The following is a 16,924-nucleotide window of genomic DNA, read 5'->3' on the forward strand; positions in this document are numbered from 1 at the left end:
CTATTATTAGTATTTATATTTAATTAGTATTTGTTTACAATTTATATTTTTATTGATATTTGTTTTTAATTAGTCTAGGTTAGGTTTCCGTTAAGGTATAAAGTTGTTTTCTATATACTTTTGGTCTTCTAATTTGAGTGGGTTTTGGGTTGTTTGCTTTGACTATATAAGCAAGTATAGTTGTATTTATTTTGATCGATCAAAGAAATTATACAACAATCGAGACTTGTTCTCAAAATCGGGAGTTTTATCTCAACTCAACCTTGTTCTTAATTCTATTAAGATCAAGATTTTTGTCATTGGTGTTTTCCATTGAGAGAGTTCGTCATGGGTTCAAATAAGAATCGTACCAAAGCCAACCTTCAAGCGTTTCGCATGGAGATTCAACAGCAGTTTGCCCTAATTCAGCAACAACTAGATAAATTTGACGACATACTCGTCAAGTGCAAAGATGATCTGAATAAATTATGAACATCTATTTTCGATGAAGAAAAAGAGGAAGATTTGAACTTGAATTCTATTGATTTGGAGATAGATGAACTAACAGTCTCAGTATTCGATGACTATCCGGATGAAGAAGATATATTGCTGAAAGAGGAGTTCAAAGAATAAATAATGGAGGAGAAATCCCACATTATTCAAGAAGCATATCTTAACCATATTATGGTGCCGGTTGAATATGTCAATTTTGTCATTCCCAACTGGTTTAGCAAGATCAAGAATCTTTCAATCTCTTTGATAATTGAAGTAAAGGGTTCATGGATGTATTAGTCCATGATGCTATTCTCGACAGGGTTTTTACTACTACTACTACTTCTCTTTAAAATTCGAGATCGAGTTTTCTCCAACAAGGGGAGACTAATGCAGTGGTTAGAAAGTTGTTCAAGATGCAGTTTCATCCTTGAGGACAAGGATAGTATTGAAGAGAGAGAGAATGATGAGAACCAAGAAAAGACAAATATATTATTAGTATTTATTTCCAATCAGTATTTGTTTAGTATTTTATATTCTTGTTGGTATTTGCTTTTAATTGGTCTAGCTTAGGAGTTGGGTTTCCATTACGGTATAAAGTAGTTTTCTATATAGTTTTGGTCTTCTAGTCTGAGTAGGTTTTGGGTTTTTGTTTTGGCTATATAAGCCGGTAGAGTTGTACTTATTTTGATCAATCAAAGAAATTAAACAAAAATCGAGACTTATTCTCAAAACCGAGAGTTTTCTCTCAACCCAACCTTGTTCTTAATTCTATTAAGCTAAAGGTTTTCATTAGCTTGGCACAACAACGTGAACATATGTTCTCAAATCTCAATAGGAATCACTGGATTTCTAATGGGTTGGGGGAGGTCTGGTGTTGAAAAACATTGTACCCCAGTCGGTGAAAGCACTTAATTAATCTGACAACTAAGTAAATAAATATTCGTTTTTATTTGACTATGGCAGCAAGTAAAATCGTTTTGTTCCTCTATGAATCGTCTTGTTCGATTTCATCAGTCTCCTTGTCTTCGCTAGTTCGAGTGAAGAGTAAACAAGAAGCCCAGAAGTGAGCCAAGTAGGAGTTGTCGGTTTAAGTCCTGAGGTCTTGTTCACATTGGCATCATCAGACAGTGATAAACCCATATTTACTTTGGTCTTGTCAATTGTAATTTCATTTTAATAGTTTTTTTTTTTACTTTTTTGCTGAGACTTGTCTAGCATAGATAACTTCAATTGTAATCTTACGGATAGGAGATCAAAAGTAGATAGGCAACACGATTGTATACCCAAAATAGGCATGCAGTTTGACACAATAAATGATGCTTTTGAATTATGGAAGGCTTATTCGAAAAAAAAGGATTTGGTGTGAGAAAAGAGTATGCCAATAAAAATAAAAAGAGTGGAGTGGTTACAAATCAATTGTTTATGTTATAAAGAGGGCTATAGGAGAGAAAAAGAAAATATTGATATGAATCGCTAACGTGATGCTACAAGAACAAGTTGTGATGCGAGAATGAAGGTTTTCTCGATAAAGCGTATGAGAAATATGTAGTGAAGAGCTTGTCATAGAACATAATCTTGAGTTACAGCTTCCTGTAACCAATCACATAGAGATGCCACCACTACTCATGCGTTAGCAATAGAGTTAGCTTTTGATTAAGGGCTTACTCATAAGGCAACACAAGAGTTACTGAACAAAGAAGCTAGTGGTAGGGATAAACTTGGATTTGTAATTGAAGATCATAAAACATACCTAAGATCAAGAAGAAAGAGTGTTGTCAAAGGTGAGTTAGGTAGTATTTTCACACACTTTGAGAAGAAAACCATGTCTGATCCTTTGTTTTTTAACACTATGCAACTTGATTGTGAAGACAATATTACCAATATGTTTTGAGCTGATGCCAAAATGATTTTTGATTATGTTACTTTTAGCGATGTGGTAACTTTCGATACTACTTTTTGAGCTGATGCCAACATGTTCTCTCACCATTCACATCTTTATTTTCATCATTTTTGATTCACTATACCCATTCCCAGATAGTATCCCTTAGCACAAAAATTGTACATAGCAAATTTTGATATGGCTATAGAAATCCCAAATTCAAATTTGACTCTAAAAAACAAACCTTAGTATAGACAGATTGACGGAAATTCAATTACTCTCACGTCTAGATTCTATTGATATTTGGTGAAATTATTTGGATTGTTAATGTGTCATAATGATATCTCACACTGGATTATAATGATATCATTCATGCTATTGTTGTTGTCTAAATAAAAAGGTTATCACTCTGAATCATAATGATTTCTTTGCAGACATGAGAAGTCGTATTCAATGTTAATTTTTTTCAGATATGGATCCTCCGTGAGTTGGTGACTATTTCTTTGATGTCATGCTAGAAAGGGATACCATTACTGGATCTCAATATGTGTCAACCAATGATCAAGCTTCACCAATCACGATCGAAACAGAGACAACACAAAAGAAAGTAAAAAGACTAGGAAATTTCACCCTGGATGAAGATATTACTTTAATTTCCAGTTGGCTTAACTAAAGCATGAATCCAAGTGTTGGAACAGACGAAAAAGGGAAAAAAATTTGGTCTAGGTTGCAAAAATTTTTTATTAAAATGTCACTGAATTGAGTGGTGAACGTACATAACATTCATTGGTGCATAGGTATGCAGATATCCAAGAGTTGGTGAATAAACTCATGGGGTTTGTAGCTCCGGTTGAGAATTCATGTCCTTCAGGTTATAACGAACAAGATAAGGTTAGTAAAATACTTATATTTAAATTCATGTCTATACCTATATTGAAATTGGTATTGCCTTGATTGATGATTTATGTTCAATAATTTGTGCAGATTCAGAAGGTGAAGCTATGTTTCTAGAAGTTGTTGAGAGCATATTCAAGTTTGAGCATTGTTGGAATATATTGAGGCTCCAAAGAAAGTGGCTTGAAACCAACGGGGTTGTCGAAAGAAAGAAGCCAACCACCACATTCATTGATCTTGCGAGGGAAGCGGGGAAGAAGACGGATAACGCAAAAGAAAAGAAAAGATCAAGGAGTTGAGGGCAGTTCACTAAGTGACTATTTGTGATCGGAAGGTTGAAAAGCTGAACATGCATGAGTACAAAATGAAGACAGAAGAAGAGAATAATGATCACTAAGCAAGAATTACAAGATCATACGAAGTTGAAGAAAAAAGGGTTAAGTTTGAAGAAAGTCAAGAAGAGATGAAGATTATGATGATGGATTAAAGCAGATAACAAACGTTAAACCTAGCACCACGAAAGTAGCCTAGAAATTTACATACGCCGGATAATACCGGAACACACTGAAAAATTATAATCACCGAACTGCATTAGATTATACCATACTACATACTACATTGGAATACACCGAACTACAAACTACATCGGGATGTACGCGAGTAGACTAAACAAACAAACACAAAAAGAAAACAACTTGAGCAAGACAAATCTGTCAATTTGAGCAATCCTCTTGAAGTATATCTAGATTCAGATTTAGGTCCACTGAAATCATACATATCTTTACTTGAACTTGTTGCTTGAAATCCACGACGTGCTGATGAGCTGCCAATCATACACCGCTCTTAAAACCAAGTCATCGTCAAATGAGATCCAAGGGAGAAACTCGTCATATGCCCATATTATTGATATAAAAAAAAACTAGAAAAACATTCAATAAGTGGATGGGGGAGAGGAGGAGGCGATCACTGTCTCCAAATGATGAAACATGATTAGAGAGAAGGCAGAGATAATTTTACGATTTTTTGCACAATTGTTAAAACCATTTTTTTTCCTTTACATGAATAATAATATATCAATTTTTATTATTAATTATATTTAGGTTGTAAGAGGCTAAGAAGCACCGATATGGGTGCGGGGATACGAGACACAGGATACAAAGATTCATCATTTCTTCCAAAAACTAGGATACGGGTGCGGCGGGATACAACGTATATAAATATATTTATGTAGATATATTCAATAAAATAACTATATAAACCAAATTCCATAACATATTAATATCATCAACCTACTTTCATCACATAAAAACAATAAAATAAAACAAAAGAGCTTCATCAGTTCATCACTTAATAAAAAACATCATTAATTCCACTCTTACCTCCTACTTTTTCTCCTCTAGCTACATACTTCCAAAGTGGGGCAAAAGTTTTATTTTCATCTTCATTATCTACAAAAGGAGTAAGTGCAGTAGGAGTTGTACAGTTTATACTATGATTTGAGTTCATTCTAAATACTTTGAGAATGGCGTAGAGTCGACGTGGGAGATGAGTAGATGACAAAGCAGTGTTGCATTGTCCGTCAGGGAGAGCATAGAGAAGTATCGCGTCGGCTTCCAGGGAGAGAACAGAGCACTACCACCATCGTGCTATCTCAGTCTCTCACACAGTCTCATGTATCATGAATGAACAATGAAGCAACCTTATGCCCTTATTTCAATGGGCTTGGGCTCATAGGCATGTAATAAAAGTCAAAAGAGTTATTTAATGGGCTTTTAATACTTTTAAGAGTTTCAACCCAACTTTTATTAAACAATGTCAAGAATTTGGCCAGGAGTACTGCAAAAGTATCCCAGCCAAACTAAGTCGAGTTTGAAATAACAATTTGCTTTTAAAAAAAGATTCGAACCCAGAGCGAATCTTGCCGCATCCGCACTCAAAACGAACTTAGTGCGGGTAGCTTAGGGAAATCAAGGTAATATTGCTTCCTAAGGTTTTAAAAATCGGACCGATCATCGAATAGGAAACATCTTCGGTTCATGATTCAAAGGTCAATCGGGGTTCAAACAGGATTTGAACCAGATTCAATGTAATGAATTATTTATATATATATATATATATACACACACATTATAGGCATATAATATATAATGAAACTTTTATAAAATACCTTATATTCAAACCCTATCAAGAACAAACTTTCAAAATAGTTTCTTAACTCTAACTAATGAATCAAACCGGTTCAAAACCGGTCTATTTTGACCGGTTCAATCGATGAACCATCCGGTCAATTGATGCCAAGGAGGGACTACAGTAGGCTCCTCTGCGTATGTTAAAACCCTACTTACGGTGCAATTAGATTTACAACTAAAAACTCAAAAACCCTAACGACCATGAAGTCCCTCGATGAATCTGACGTAGGCGTCTTCTGCTTCATTTCGCAACTCCCTCTTATAAATGGGACCCTTTGGGCCTCCCTCCTAAAAAGCCCTATTAAGAGGGGAGAAGGGCTTGCCTCTATAAGGCAGCCATCCTCACATGTTTTAACCAATGTGGGTCATTTTTAGTCCAACAACCCCTCGCACTCTTGAACTGGGTATTTGTGCCCAAGGCTCAACGAGTGGACTTTTTTCGAGGACGGGTGCACACCGGCCCTGCTCCGATACCATCTTATAAATTGTACCCTTTGGGCCTCCCTCCTAAAAGGCCTATTAAGAGGGAGAAGGGCTTGCCTCTATAAGGCAGCAAACCTCACATGTTTTAACCGATGTGGGACATTTTTAGTCCAACACTCCCTGGCTTCCATGGCATTCTCAAGTTCTCAATTCCACATTTACTTACGTAATGTATTTGTATAGGCTTGTATGTGCACAAATTACGCAATCACGTGCCTTTATTGTTGGATGGTGAATGATTGCATGCATTGAATGTATTGAATTCTAACTCTTGTTCTTTCGTCAAGGTATTCTGATTTTATTGTCAGTGAAGTGGATACTTATATGTGTGTATATATACTGTTTATGTGTATAACTGAATGATTTGATCATTTCAGGTTGTGAGAGAAAATGATGCTAAAAGCCCGACTCGGATTTCTTTGCTAAAAATTATGCATCTGAAGTTGAGGCATTTAAGTCCCTTGTTGGTGAATCTGATGGGGAGCTTCTAAAGGCCTTCATTGATAAAGTTACTTCAGGCAGCGAGGATAGCATCTCACCCATAGTATTGTCACCAAGTTCTGATAAATCCCATCGAACTGTGAGTTGCTTATGTTGTATGTTCTTGTAAATTCAGGTTTCTACATGCACATGTTGTTCTGGGCATTAAGTTTTTTTCCAGTACTTAAGGATCATACAAACAAATCGGTTTCCTTGTAGTGGTTTCAGGACCAAACTGTGAAATTGGTTTTCCAGCATTTGATAGCAGGGGTCAGGCAGTTGGCCAGAGCATCTTGGCAGATTTCTAAGGTAGTGAGTGCACGAGCAATGAGTTGGCTTACATGTTTTTGCTTTTGTCATGCTAATGGATGGCTGCTTACAGATAGACACATCACATGTGGTTTAATACTGATTTCCCACTTATATATTTTCTGTTCTGCTAACTTGTCAAATTCTTACCATAAGAGTCACTGAGGGTGATTTTGACGTTGCTTATTTTTCAAGAGAAATGGTGCAAAAATAAGCAGAAATATGTAAAAGCCAAACCATCCATATATAAGGAGGGAGTTCGTTGTAAAAGAATATAGTAAAATTGAATTATAATTGGGAATTTGGGATAACTACTAAGTACTATACAAGAGTACTCACAAAATGTAATTTAATGTCTATAGATTACTTTTTTTGATTTAGGATAACTCCGAATCAAGTCTGTTTGTTTCATGGTAAGCATATTTCTTAACTACACATTACATTCTTCCTGCTTTGCCTCGGCTGGGATGTGAACCAAAATCCTGTTTTTGTATCTATGAGAGAATAGGGAAGAATTGGTTCATTTAGCAGAACTTGTTTTAGTTACAGGTATTTGTTTCTTTTCATGATGTGTATTGCAATTTCATCATTACAATTTATATATATGTGAAGCTGTACTGTGCATGATCATCTTCTTGGTCTTTTTATGAATGTCCGGGTTTCATCTATGCACACATGGTGTTAAGTATGTCGCTTGAAACTATCTCAAAATAAAAATCAAGCCTCTCTCTCTCGGAGTTGTTCATGATGTGTTTTCTTAGGGAGTTTTCAATCACCAGTATGACTGGAAGTTATAGAAAAGTTTTTCAGAAGCCATTGGATTTCGAATGGTATTGCTACTTTCTGTCTTATCACATCATCTTTATCGTGCAGGGAATTGTATATAAGCCATTCCTTTATTTTGGGTCGGCTAGTCAACTGAATTGGTAGATTTTTTGTTGCTCACTCACAGGGAACTAAGGTTTTGCTGTTTGAGACCCTACATAAACAGCATTAGGATGTGGAGACCCCAAATCTGGCATAAGACTCAAAAATATTTGGCCATACAATTTGGATTTGAACTAGAGAGGACTGGGTGGCTGCCTGCTATTTCATATAACTCTGCTTTGCTTAATGTTGCTATGATTCTCAAGTACCTCAATTTTCAAAGGCTAGTAATTTTGTATTCCATTCGACCAGTGGTGTTGGCATTTTCAGGTTGCATTCCATAAGACTTTAAACCAGTGAGAACATCCATGCCTAGAGATTTTGTCTCGATGAAGTGAAATTCATAATGTAACCAAGAAGGCTAGATGAGGAAATAAGGTGCACTCCTAATCTATGCATTAAGAATTTTATCTTGTTTGTTTATCTGAAAAAGCCAAACCATGGCCTATGGTGGTAAAGTTGCTTTGCCACAACCTAGAAAATAGGCTCTCTGTAATATGGGGCCTCCACTGCAAGTGACTTTGTGAACGAGACGACACTAGACTTGTAACTTAAAAAAAGGAATTCTTTTTGATTTAATTTATAGTTTTACCTTCCATTTACTTTTAAAGCTATACCTATTTGCCATGAGTGCTGATGATTCTTGCCTTGAATGCTTTGGTAGGTTCAGAGGGTGCTAGTAGATGAACCATTAGTACAGAGTCAAATGAGGCTGCAGAAAGAGAATTCACTCTTTAGGAAAGTACAGTATATGTTGGCACATATGGAAGACCTGATTAAAAGCTTATCTCATATACAAGGAAGTTGGTTGTCACAGTAATTCGAGTGACAAGCTCTGTTGTAGACGTCACTCTCAATGTCCTTGAGAGTTTTGTGTCGTTTGGTAAAACTTGACAAGCCAAACGTCATGGTTTTCATGCATCTTGATCGTGAAGAAGAGGGTCCGGTAAATATTCACCTTGTTGAACATTCACTCCGCTTTTGATTTCATGCTCCAATTGGGTTGCTGTTTTGGTTCACTTTGTGACCTGACTTTAGCTCGCGAAGATTCTGCGTTTGTCATGTAATTTGGTTGGAAAGATCGGTCCTTAGACCTTGGGTGCATCAGAAAACTGAAAGAAACTCTCCCAGAGATTGATTTGGTTATTTTGGAATGATTATTAGGGCTGGTGTGTGCTGTGCATGTGCTGAAGAAGAACTGTTTGTGTTGATGCTTTCGCTCCGAGATTGAAAGATCGCCATACAAATAATAACCCATTTTTTATGTGCCTAATTTCTGGATGATTTAGAAAACCATGTTTGCTGTTCGAACAATGCACGTCTCATGAACATTTATGCCAATCGCTTCCTGCACTTGCAATCTCATAAAATTAGTTAGCAGTTGGTTCCATTCAAATGGTGCATGCTGACCTGTATATGAGGACTCACAGTATGAGACTTTCTGGATCTGCTGTTTTGAGGAGTATCTATTTGCATTGAAAAAGCAACTGTCAGCTACGTGGTACTATTGTTTTAGTGCTGCTCAAGTCTAGAGATTTAGAATTCTTATCAAATTTCTCTTTCCCTGCTGCTCTGCTCAAGCTCCACCTCCTCCTCTTGTGAATTGGAATTCTTGGTACAATTGCAATTGAAGTTCCGGCACTCTCTTCGGACAGCCTCCTTCCTTTTCCCTAACAAGAAGTTCATCACCCATCTGCTTGCCCTTCCCATATCTGTTAAGAGAGTGGAAGATATATTTTTAGGGTTTCCAGCTTCAGTGTAAGGAGAAGAAAGGCACGGCACATGAGTTGAAGATATTTGTTTGTGACCTTGGGATATGTACTTACTAAATAAGCATTACCTTCCCAATCTTGCTTGACCTATCATTTTAATTTTGTGGATGGCCTTCAAGACCATCTCCTCATTTTGCCATTTGCCACTCTCCAATCCTGAGGGTTGCATACCTTTTGGAGGTTTATCAATTGCTCAATATTTGTCAAATTTATGTCTCTTCTTTTTTTTTTGACTCAGTGCATCTTATTTAATCATCATCTGTCATTTTTTTTCGCAAACCATCTAGCCACTCTAATAGCACCACATAAGATATATGTGGTCTTTCCCAGCTGTGTTTTATAAGTAAAGGTTGACCCAAACAATAATATGATTGACAATCAGGGAGAAACTGAGCGAAAAGAGTAGAATTTGATACAACATCTATTGACTCCATAACTGCCGGGGCATATTGAGACGATAGATCCTATAGTTCGGATGGCACTAACACCCACAGCACCTATAATGCCTGATAGTGTATATATATTGACTAACCGCTCTGCATTGCCACTCTAAGAGTTACTGACTACAGATATAAAAGAAAAAATGTGGCATCCAATTCCTTGGTAGATTAGATTAGTCCTCCTGTTTGATTGTATTCTCCTTGAAGCTCTTGGACAACCATATAGCAGTCTCCCTAGGAGAGACCTTTCCAGGCCCAAATGGCTTCAGAAGCACGCCCAGCTCATCATACCTTTCATCTATCAGCAATCTTGCACTAAATTCAAGTAAACCTTCCAGAGCCTCAGCCCTTTGCTGATACGATGAGGTGTCAAATCGGTGGCGGCGCGTGTCTGATGAGGTGCGGCTTGATGCACCAGCAGTAGCATTTTGATCGGACAAGTTGCTTCTTTCGTCTTCTTGTACTAGAAACATGCTCTGCTCGATTCCCTGCCACATCTCGGTGAGATGGGGCTTTGAAGGGGTTTCTTCACAAAATTGGACCACACATTTATCTTTTGTGATTGAAGGGTCGTTGCGTTGCGGGGAGCTAGAAGAACCTTGAGCAGAGGTTGATGAAGTTCTACGGAGTTGAAATATGGGATCCTCATCAGGTAATAGGGGGAATTCAGCTATACGGTCAATACGAGGAGCATTGACAGAAACGTCTGGAGACTTCAGATCGTGAAGAATATTGAGATCATGCCTGTAACGGGACTCTGGTGTTGTAGTTTTTGCCGGCAATGGCAAAGAGGCCCTGCGGGTCACACTGACGGACTTCTTTGCCAGAGTGCTTGAAACAGGAAGCTGATCGAACATAGGGAAATTTCATGTAAGAACCACAATTTGCTACAGAAAAATGTATGTGCATACTGCATACAGGTGCGCAAGTGTTTTGAGTAAGAGAGAAGAGATTCATGAGACATTACTGATTCACGTTTCTTTACAGGCTCAGCACGTCTCCTGGGAGCGACAGAAGCTTTTGCTGGAGTTTGTCTTGGTGTTTTGACAACGCTACATGTTTTTGAACCAACCGTTCTACAAATAACCGTCTCTTCACAGCTGTTATTACCTGATAAATCAGCTCTTCCACGATAATGAAAACTTATTTCATCATGCAATCCTCTTGTAGAAGTAGAACACACAGAATCCAGATCAGCAGCAGACACACTTGGATTCAAAGCCCTATTACTGCTGAATGAATGTCGCTTCTCTCTATAGTTGGAAAGAGGAATATCTTTTGGCTCTGAAAACCTGGTTTTCTTCACATAACTGGATTCAGGCCAGTGGACTGGCAATGCATTGTGCCTAGGACTATTGAGTCTTTTGTGAATCTTAAGTACGTAAGGCTGAAGGTGTGGATGCCTGAGCAGCTCAGATGCCTGCCACAAAAGATTATGCACACATAAACAATTGCACAAACATTTGCTTCAAAAACTATTTAGTGTAATACATACGCTAGGCCTAAGTTCTGGGTTTTTCCGCAACATGCTTTTAACAAGACCTCGACTGCAAATTAAAAAAAAAGAGAGAATATGTTAGGCAAAAACTGACATAAAACATAAGCGCTAAAAATCTGCCGTCAAATGACAAATTATAGCATACTTATCACGTGCTATATAGTCTTTTAACCAAGAAAGAACATTCAGTTTCTCATCAAAGAAGGTCTCATCTTGCAACTGACTTAATTGATTGCAATTGTCATAAATCGATAGAATAACACTCACAATGCACCAGAATATTTAGTTGGAAGAGGAGCCACAATCGACTTATTTATCTTGTTAATCAGTGCCTGTATATCCTGTCACAAAGCAGAAATGTAAAAGAACTAAATACTAATGGACCTAAAACCATAAAAGCAACTGTGAAACACTTCATAGAACCTCAAACATAAACAATTGAAGAATTGAAAATGGTCAGGTCTCATAATATAACCATGCTGACAAATTACTGTCATTAGAGAAGTTCCATTGTACTCGCTTACCAAAAAAAAAGTTCCATTGTACTTTCATTGACGTATGAGCAAAGGTACTAACAGGGTAAGAAAGCAAGATGTCATCATCTCTTCGCCCTTTGTTTTATCAAAATAAGGTTTCACTTTTAGATGCCCAGACCCATTCTAAAATCTGACTCCAACTTCAATCTCTTAGCTCAAAGCCAATTTAGAATCCCTTGAACCAACTATGACTAAATAATCAACCTCAGAAACGTTCAAATGTGATACGACTATTGGCACATTGATTGCAATTTACCAGCTACCACAAAAATTAAATAATGTGGCAAACTAGGTAAAAATGGTTTTATTAGAGATTTTAGTGCGCTTGGAATTAGTAAAGCACCCCTACTTATCTAGATGTCATAGATCAGCAAGGAAGCCAAATAAAAAGAATTGAGAGTATTAATGATGATGAGGGTGATGATTCACCACTACAAGTCCAACTCAACATCTCCATTGCAAACATGCATATTTTTAAAGTTCTGTGACTAAGTAGCAGGCAAAGATAAAAGTAGGGGTCAAGAACTTACAAAAGCTTTAAACGCAGGCTTAAGAGAAGTCATTTCATATACACAGCATCCTGGATAAGAGATTTTTCAGAATTATAAACACAAATGTGTAATGAAACACAAAAAAAGATGAATACCAAGTAACATGAAAGCGCATGCACACATGCTCAAAGCAACAAGAAAATAATACCTAGTGACCAAATATCTGACTTGGAACCATACGGGATATCAGCAAGAAGCTCAGGACACATATAGCTGGGAGTTCCCACAACCTGATTCACTTGGAATGTAAGCTGCTAAATTTTAACGAGTAATAGAGATTAAGCAAGATTATAAAGAGAATGGGATGGATTCAGGTAACTTACAGAGGAAGCAAACTCATCTGATGTCAAAATTTTCGCAAGTCCAAAATCACCTGCAAAAGAATTGACCGCTAGTCATTTAGCATACTTTAAAATTCTCTTTAAGAGAATTGCAAATTAACAACAGGATCACTTACCAAGACGTATACCTTGCTCTTTTGTCAAGAATATATTGGAACACTGAAGAAAATCATGAGGCACAACATCCACAGAAATCAGCTTCAGAGATCTTGTATGAAGACATAAAGAACTTCATATGCATGCAAAAGTAAGCCACTGACCTTAACATCACGATGCAGAATGTGATTCATGTGCAAGTAGTCAAGGGCCATTAGGAGTTGAACAAGCCACTTACACAGCTTCTGCAAAAGTAAAGTATATAAGTTACTACCTCACAAGAAATATAAGAAAACTTGCTACTAGTGAACGGGCAGGAGATAACCTCTTCTGGGAAAAGCATGCCATTTGCTTTCTTTATAGCTTCCGCTCTGTACCATAAGCAAAACGTAAGTAACATAAATGTGTAAGGCCACTCAATGCTTCAAGTGAATTCATTAATATCACAGAAAATAAACCGTACATGTCTCCTCCTTCACAATATCCTATTATAATGCACACGTAGCAACCCTGAGAATAACAGCATACAAATACGAATTAAAGTTAGACGTAGAAAGCCAAAGGCATGTCAAAGAGGAACAAACAGACATAATAACATACATAGGCCAGAAAAAAAATCATCGTCAAAGCCGCAAAAGGAATAAAGTTAAAATCTTAGGAGTGGTTGTGGATGCTATCGTAGGAGAAACAAAAACTGCTCGTCATATCACTTCTCATGGAAGAAAATGTTTAAACTGGCAGCCTAAGATTGAGAGAGGCCTTTGGGTTGAAGCTGTTTTGTGGTTACATAGGCACACTGACCTTTATGCAAAGATAACTTCATATACCTGGGGATCAAGATCCTTGGGACCATTCAAAATGCACCAAACTCACACAACTTACTGCAGTCCAACCTAATTATGGGTGAAAAAATCAACAAAACTGCTTTAACTTTTACCAACCAGAATGCTTCTATGGGCATTTTCAGTTTTTAATTTGAACGGAAACTGAAAATTTTCTGTTATCATAAACTAAAAATGCTGACACTCTTTGTCAGAGCATAGCAAACCTGAGCTATAAAAAAAAGTAAACTCCTCCCGAGCACCAAGGCTCCCACAATGACCAAAATTGGGGAAAAGCAAGATGTACGCAGACCTTACCCCCCACATAATATGTGGAGAGAATGTTTACACTTTACAGGAATTGAACTTGTGACCTCTAGGTTGCACCCATGCAACTCTACCACTAGACCACATGTTTGCTTGTAAAAAAAGGTAAACAACTCTCATGCACAAGGCTCTGTGGTGGACAAGGTCGGGGACATGCCGGATGTATGTAGACTTTACCCTCATATAATATGTTGAGACATTGTTTCCAGGAATTGAACATGTGAAAAAAAAAAAAAGAAGAAGAAAAATAACATGGCAATTATTTTCAGGACCCAAGAGATTTTCAAAAAGTCATAAAAATACTTCTTAAGGTCGTAATCTCGAGAATATTCATAGATATCAAATGGTTATTTCCTAGAGGGAAAATCTAAGATCAATTTGATATGGGCAGTTGGAAGTCTAACGTAAGTAAGGAAGATACATAAGTCATGCAGCAGCAAAGTAAGATAAAAGCAAGAGGCTGGACAAAAAGAAACTGAAAGCCAGCTGTATAAACCATTAACAACAAGAAGGCTAATGAAGCCACCATTATATAAGTGATCACAGATAGAATATACCTTTTCCACCCAAGAATCTTTGTACTCTACTATAAAAGGATTTCGCATTTTAGATATGAGTTCCATCTGCATGAAAAAGCAATGGTGAGCTATGATCCGGAATCCTTAAATCAAATACTCAAACTGAACACTGCTGCAACAAAAACATTCTACTTCAATTCATTTAAGGGTTTAAGTATATTCTGGAACCAACCCAAAAACAATATATTCTGTAGGCACAGTTGATCACATCCAGGTCCAAATATTTCAATCTCAAGACATTAATAGCAACCTACGACGCCAAATTATTGACATTGAATTTTTTTGATTGATGGGAGCCATATGGCATCATTATTCATTAACTAGCTAAATCTCATGATACGCCTTATCCACTCACTCATGCAAAATAAAGCTTTGACAACCGAGAGAAGCATATTTAGAGAGAGAAAAGCCTACCTCTTGATGGGCGGATCTTCGAGACCTGTCAGTTTGGCGAGCAAGCCGGATTTTTTTCAACACATACCTTGATGGATTAAAAGAAGCAGAATGTTAGATGAACAGAAAGATTTCAAGCAAACCTTCAAATAAAAAACTATGATATTAAACACAAACTATAGTTCTTGTATACAGCCGCTGAACGAGAGTAAAGAAAGCAAAACATGCTATTTTCATTCTCACTTCTTCTTTTCATGCTTATGCCTCACAAGAAGTGCTGAACCAAAGGCTCCCTTTCCAATTTGCTCAAGTACTTCGTATTGCTCCATGTGAGAGGCTTGATTGCCTTCTTTTCTGGGTGTAGACTAAACTACTGAATCAATGAAAAATTTAAAAGACTGTAAGATACAACAAACAAGATAACACTCAAAACCTTGGCAGAAATGCAAGAATTCAGGAACAAAGAGAAGTTACACAACCTGTGAAGTCTTCAATCGACTCATTATTAATATTATGAGAAATATTTCCTTAGAAATAAAGAAAGCAACTCAAATTAAATGAGAAAGTGCCACTTACAAAGGGGTAAAAAAGAAGAAGAGAAATCTTAGAGAGTCCTTGAAAGCTAAGGAAAAATTTATAACTATGGAAGCACCTAATATCTCAGAAGCTAAATTGACAGACATCAAACAACATGAATTTACCTCAAACACTCGTATTAGTTCTCAACAGATTAAAAGAAAATGACACAGTGAGTCTTCGGTGTTAGTATTTTTTTTTTTTACTTTGCCTTAAGGCATGAACTAGATCATTTAATTAGCATAGAAGAATTCGAATAATTGAAGCCCCTCTACCTCATTTCAATTTCGGAGAGATTCTAGCTTCTATCTTTACTCCTACTTTCTTAGCTACCAAATTTAAACTGCCCTAAAAAGGTAGAAAAAAGAAAAAGCTAAACGAAATAGAAAGAGAAAACAACACAGTGTCCAAAGAAGCACCGAGTCACCACAAATTGTTTCCGTCACAAATCGAAACTCAAATCCGAAATCCAAGAACAGTAAAACAAATGCAAAATGTAAGTGCGGATGTACCATAAAAAAGAACCCCATCTCTGAAATGGAAAATGCAGCTTCTCTTCAAAGCAAATGTTAGCAAAGGAAGCAAATCTAACCTGAACTTTTGTAGGCGAAGAACAAGAAACAGATCGAAGGAAGAGAGAAGAGATCAGAATGGTTGTTGAAGCTAAGGAGACGAGAATGCGAATGCGGAGTCCAACATTTGCAGAGAAACAAAGAAACGACACCGTTGAAGCACCAGCTGAAGCAGAGGAAGTAGCAGAAGAAGACGAAGTTCTTCCAGTCCTATTAACATCAGCACTAGCGGCAACAGTTGCAGCTGTAGCTGATGAGGCATTTGGTTTGTATTTTATATATACAGATACAGTCCATTACTTTTTCTTTTTCTTCTTCTTTTTTATTATAAAAATTAAATTAGTGAAAATTAATCCACTCAATTTAATAAACATAGAGCCAGTCCAGACCCAGTCCTATAAAGATGGTCTCTCTACCTAGTCTTTGACAGGGAAAAGGAATACTCAAAGACTATAATTAGACAGTAATTACAGAGAGCCGCAGAGGAGAAAAGGAGGTCAAAACTGGAATCATGACTCAGAACTAGGCGTTTCAAAACTCGGGATAATCCAATTTATCCTCTTCGGATTAATCAAAATTTAGATATAAGTCATAGATCTGAAATTCGGGTCTAAAAATAAAAATTTCATTCCATTTAAAATTAGGTCTGGATTCAAACATATAAATCTTATCTATATGTATGAAATTCAATTTGAATTAAGATCTAAATATGTAAATATTTTATAAACATATGATATTGTTGGATCTTAAATAACCGGAAACCAAATTTTTTTTATCCACCTATACAC

General features: G+C 36.8%; 1 protein-coding gene and 1 long non-coding RNA gene across 5 annotated transcripts; one reads left to right on the top strand and one right to left on the bottom strand.

Annotated features, from left to right (window-relative positions):
* Window positions 1-6,034: 6,034 nt before the first annotated feature.
* Window positions 6,035-7,621, top strand: LOC120010437. 4 transcript variants are annotated; one of them, XR_005470885.1, is made up of 4 exons: window positions 6,035-6,085; window positions 6,297-6,499; window positions 6,619-6,708; window positions 7,582-7,621. It is a non-coding gene; the product is annotated as an uncharacterized LOC120010437 (long non-coding RNA). The 4 variants fall into 4 exon arrangements; XR_005470886.1 differs by lacking the exon at window positions 7,582-7,621 and having other exon boundaries at window positions 6,035-6,106; window positions 6,619-7,060; XR_005470883.1 differs by lacking the exon at window positions 7,582-7,621 and having other exon boundaries at window positions 6,619-7,060.
* A 2,151-nt stretch (window positions 7,622-9,772) lies between these two features.
* Window positions 9,773-16,385, bottom strand: LOC120010271 (serine/threonine-protein kinase Nek2-like). Its single transcript, XM_038861027.1, has 15 exons — window positions 16,157-16,385; window positions 15,232-15,361; window positions 15,010-15,076; window positions 14,575-14,640; window positions 13,333-13,379; window positions 13,195-13,240; window positions 13,034-13,114; window positions 12,890-12,932; window positions 12,756-12,805; window positions 12,581-12,662; window positions 12,412-12,461; window positions 11,613-11,686; window positions 11,343-11,394; window positions 10,815-11,267; window positions 9,773-10,692 (listed from the first exon to the last, which is right to left on the bottom strand). The coding sequence occupies exons 2-15, from the start codon at window positions 15,315-15,317 to the stop codon at window positions 10,021-10,023; spliced, it is 1,869 nt and encodes a 622-aa protein (XP_038716955.1). The 5' UTR covers window positions 15,318-15,361; window positions 16,157-16,385; the 3' UTR covers window positions 9,773-10,020.
* Window positions 16,386-16,924: the final 539 nt, after the last annotated feature.

The sequence above is a fragment of the Tripterygium wilfordii genome, chromosome 12 (assembly GCF_013401445.1).
Source record: "Tripterygium wilfordii isolate XIE 37 chromosome 12, ASM1340144v1, whole genome shotgun sequence".
Classification (NCBI taxonomy): domain Eukaryota; kingdom Viridiplantae; phylum Streptophyta; class Magnoliopsida; order Celastrales; family Celastraceae; genus Tripterygium; species Tripterygium wilfordii.

Bases quoted from the DNA above. Each gene is read 5' to 3' on its own strand.
- LOC120010271 (XM_038861027.1), bottom strand. From the start codon at position 15,317: ATGGAGCAATACGAAGTACTTGAGCAAATTGGAAAGGGAGCCTTTGGT. The intron at 12,663-12,755 runs GTAAGTTACCTG...CAAGTGAATCAG, and splicing joins CAGATGAGTTTGCTTCCTCT to GTTGTGGGAACTCCCAGCTA. The intron at 10,693-10,814 runs GTAATGTCTCAT...ATGTTCGATCAG, and splicing joins CTGTAAAGAAACGTGAATCA to CTTCCTGTTTCAAGCACTCT.